Source organism: Galeopterus variegatus, unplaced genomic scaffold (assembly GCF_000696425.1).
Source record: "Galeopterus variegatus unplaced genomic scaffold, G_variegatus-3.0.2 Scaffold4232, whole genome shotgun sequence".
In the NCBI taxonomy this organism is placed as follows: Eukaryota; Metazoa; Chordata; class Mammalia; order Dermoptera; family Cynocephalidae; genus Galeopterus; species Galeopterus variegatus.
This window is the reverse complement of record NW_007730343.1, coordinates 3,638-7,858: the sequence shown is the minus strand read 5'-3', so window position 1 is coordinate 7,858 and position 4,221 is coordinate 3,638. Positions and strand designations below refer to the sequence as shown.

The 4,221-nt window shown below is 43.8% G+C and overlaps 1 protein-coding gene across 1 annotated transcript; it reads right to left on the bottom strand.

The window, feature by feature from the left end:
* Positions 1 to 911: 911 nt before the first annotated feature.
* Positions 912 to 2,529, bottom strand: ZNF474 (zinc finger protein 474). The gene has a single exon (XM_008587047.1). It carries the CDS (start codon positions 2,319 to 2,321, stop codon positions 1,269 to 1,271), a length of 1,053 nt encoding a protein of 350 aa, XP_008585269.1. The 5' UTR covers positions 2,322 to 2,529; the 3' UTR covers positions 912 to 1,268.
* Positions 2,530 to 4,221: the final 1,692 nt, after the last annotated feature.

Sequence of the window (4,221 nt, the reverse complement as noted above, 5' to 3'; positions counted from 1 at the left end):
AGCTTGAAGCCCATGCCACACTTAAGACTTTGGGTTTTTCATTAGGCAAAGAAACTAGCTGTTTTCTCTTTAATGTTGGTAGGAAAACGTGCCCAGCATCTGTTAGTCTGACTCTTCGGCTTTAGAATCATTGTCTTGGAATCTTCTAAACCAGTAAGACCGTAATCATTTCATTTTAAAATTGGACTAAAAATAAAGGATGCCCCTGCCACACATCCCTTTGATTTAATCTTTTATGATAACTTGTATAACGTTAGATTCCCTAAAACAGTCCATGTTTAGAATCCCTACAGGCTAGGCATTTCAAGTAGCAAGCCATGGAGAAAAGACTTTTACCACCTCCTATTTCTCATGATCTGATAATCTTTAAGATGTGACACAAGGCTTCCTGGCTTAATGGCAGGACAAAGAGCATGGGCCATGCCCTATCCTTCAGGGATCCACTCTCATACTCATTCCTCCCAGTCCTGTTTAGTGGTGGGACTTTAGGTAAAAGCCCAACAACTCTTTCCCCTAGAAGTTGGGGATACCTCGGGTCATATTAATTTACAATGGTCCAAAGTGAGGCTCAGGGCCCTGCGTTCAACCCAAACACAGGGTACAGAGCAGCAGCAGGAATTGAGAACCTCCTAGAACCGTGAACATAAAACTAGTTGCTTCAGTGTCTATGTGGGGGTTAATTCCCCACTCACTATAACTACATAAGTGTTAAAAGAAAACATGATATATTTTCAGAACATGTGTATTTCTGCAAGTGCACCACTATTTAATTGTTGCTAAAGTCATTTGGGGTTTTTGACACAGATTCTATTTTAGTAAGATAAACTCAGCACAACCCAGCATTGCCAAAAATGAATTCCTAAGGTAGATGACTAAAATAAACCAGCAATAAATATTGGCTGCTGGAATGGGAATAATATCTTTGTAATGTAGACACAGCATTAATGACTCATTTTCAAATAGCAGTCTCTCCCAGGGATCACTGGTAAGAGAGATCAGAGAGGAAAGAAGTTCATCTCTCTTTCTTTTAATCAGCAGAATTGAAGAGGAATATGAACCCATCAGGCAAGGATGCTCTTATATCTATTTTGCCAAGAGAATATATAGCCTCTGGAGTCCAACAGGGGGTCGGATTGGACAGGCTGCATTAAGGCAGAAATAAGGCATTGAAAGAAAAAAATCCTAGAGGCTGAAGCAGCTGATTCTGGGGATAGATTTTTCTTATTTCCCTGGAAGCAGAATGCACCCCCAGGTCCACCTAATGCACTTTATGTGATATAAGTTACCTTATCAGTTACACTGGGTGCTGCCATGTTCCTTTGCTGCTTGGAATTGGTGGACTCTTTTAAGCCACCTTTACTCCCTAAGGTCAAACTCTGATCTCTTGGCCCACTAGACTGAGATTTGCAGCTTCTCTGGTGTACCAGAAGGCAGTCTGGGGCAAAGGTCCGGTTGCAATTTGGGCAGGGCACAAGCTGAGCTTGACTTGGCCCCTCTTGGGTGAACTGTCCAGTTGAAAGGGGCTGAGGCTTCTGTGGGAGGGGCCGGCGGAGCTCCTTAGGGCGTCGGTCATTTTCTATTTTCCACTTTTCCAGACATTTGGGCTCGTGAATAGGAAGGGACAGTGTGCCAAATTCTCTGCCACAAATATAGCAGATGAGAGTCCTTTGTTGGGCTGGGATTCTACCAGAAGATTTCTTGAGACCAGTAAGATCGTCAGAACTGTTGGGGTTTGGTGCTCTAGGATCCTCACCCTTTGGCTTGCAGCTTCTCTGGTGAACAAGGAGACGATCTAGCAAGAACGTGCGACTGCAGAATTTGCAGGGCAGCAGCTGAGCCTGGGCACTCTGAAATGCAACCTCATTAGCTGCCTGGAGATTGTAGGACCCACTGCCACTGAGAGGCTGTGGTCTGGAGGGTTCTGGTCTCCTCAGATGCTTGGGCAACTTGCTGTTTTCAATACGCCACTTCTCCAAGCACTGGGGCTCATGAATAGCAAGGGACTGGGACCCAAATTCTCGGCCACAGATATAGCATACCTGGAATCCAGGCCTGCGAGATGGGATCACAGGTGGGCTAAAGTGGCTTTGCGACATAATTCTCCTACTTGATGGTTTTGACAGTATCACAGTTCCAGGTCTATTTTTCTGAGTGCTTCTCTTTATTTTTTCACCAGTATTGACACACACTGTTTCTGGCAAAAGACTAGAATGGGAGTCACTAGATAGGACGTCCTCATTGATAAGGAAGGTAGGTTCTTTAGAATGGTGGAAAGTTTGCTGCAATTTATTGGAAACGTTTTTCTCCTTTCCTCTTTCCATTAACAAAGAAGTCTTTCTCCAGTGCTTGCTCTGATTTCAGGCCAGACTCACTTTGGGCTTCTGCTCAGAGTGAACGTTAGTGAGGTTGGCTGTCCCGGGTTCCTCATTGCTGCCAGTACCTTAGTCCCGAAGACCGTGACTCAGAGCTTCATTGCAGGGCAGCAGTCTGGAATGCTGGAAAGTCCCCATTAAACCTCAGATGTCTCCAAGATCTGTGGAGGGGGTAGACGTAAATCAAGAAGTTATTACATACACATACACCTTAGACTGTAAGCTGATAAAGGGCACTGATTTTTTTTTCATTGACCTTGACTAGCATAGTAACCAGCACATGGGATTTGGTCAATAAACACTGAAATGAACAGGAAGAAATTTCCCACTATGAATTGCACTGTTACCATATTAAAAGTAGTGTTCTGTTCAAAAAAAGACTGACAATTACAACACCTCATAGACAGAGACAGCACCAACCTACAGAGGCTGAGACTAGGGTGTTGAGACCACGTTAGAGAAAACTGAGAACTGTGAAAATTGGACTAATGAAATTAGCAAGTCATCTAAAAAGACCTCCTGGCTCCCACAGGCACTTCCACTACCTCAGGGATTCTTAACTTTTTAGTGCCATGGGTTTCTTTGACAGTTCTGTGGAGCCTATGGACTTCTCAGAATAATGTTTCTAGAAGCAAAAAATAAAAATTTTTACTCTAACAAATGAAACTAATTTCACTGAAATAATTTGTCAAATATTTTTAGTTGTGATATGTGAGGGTACTTCAAAAAATTAATGGGAAAATAGAAATAAAACATAATATAAATTTTTTTTTTCCTTTTTGTCTTTTTTCGTGACCGGCAACGGATCGCAACCCTCAGTGTCGCGCCCGTACCGGACCGGGACCGGCCACGGGATCACAACCCTCACTGTTGCTCCCGCCCCTCACTCAGCCATTGAGCGGCCGGTCTGTATGTGGGATCCGAACCCTCGGCGGGAGCACCACCGCGCTTCCCAAGCAGCGCACTATAGCAGTGCACCACCGGGCCGGCCCATAAAACATAATATAAATCTTTCCATGAACTTTTTGAAGACCTTTTGTACATTATAATTGAGATATAGCTGTGTCACAGACTTCTTGAGTGTCCATGGACCTGAAGTTAGAACCCCCCCAGAAGAAGTAATTCAATAGTGAATATTGTGAGGATTATCAGGAAAACCCTGAGAGGGGCATAGATTTCTCATAACCCACCATTTATCCACTTTTCTTTATTATGGGAATGGTGTATTAATAAATTGTGGCAGCCATAACTCAAACAAAGAATGCAGCCACGGCCTACACTCATCCCACATATCTGCGGGTTATCTGCAGATCTTCCATGGGATAAAGATGCTCAGACATTGCTTCATGTTCTTTTTTAAGGTATCATACTTACTTTCTTGTTTTATATATGTATGTCTTCCAAATGTTTTTATAAAAAACAGCCAGTGGTTTTCCCAAACAAACCAGAAGAAAGGGCTGACATGATCTCATTACAGACAGGAGCCTGAGTTCTTATCCTGGGGAAAGTCATGAGTAAGTTTTACCATGGGTCTGCAGTCTAGCCCCAAGAAAGATGATTCTTGGAAGTCTCATGACCTTGTTAATTTCCTGAAGGATGATCCCGAACAGGGTTAGGGACTCTAAGACATCCACCTACAGTCAGAGAGGGAGTAGCACCTGATGTGAGGCTGGACCTTGCATGCCATGGCAAAGCAGAACAAGGACAGCAGGGCCTTGTTGGGGTCCAGAAAGCTGTTACCCCCCAAATATTGTGCTTTGACATGATAGAAGCAGCCTTGAGGTCTCTGACATCCTCTCTCCCCCTTCTCTAATTTTTCTGTCACTCTCCAAAGCACAGGATGAAGCTG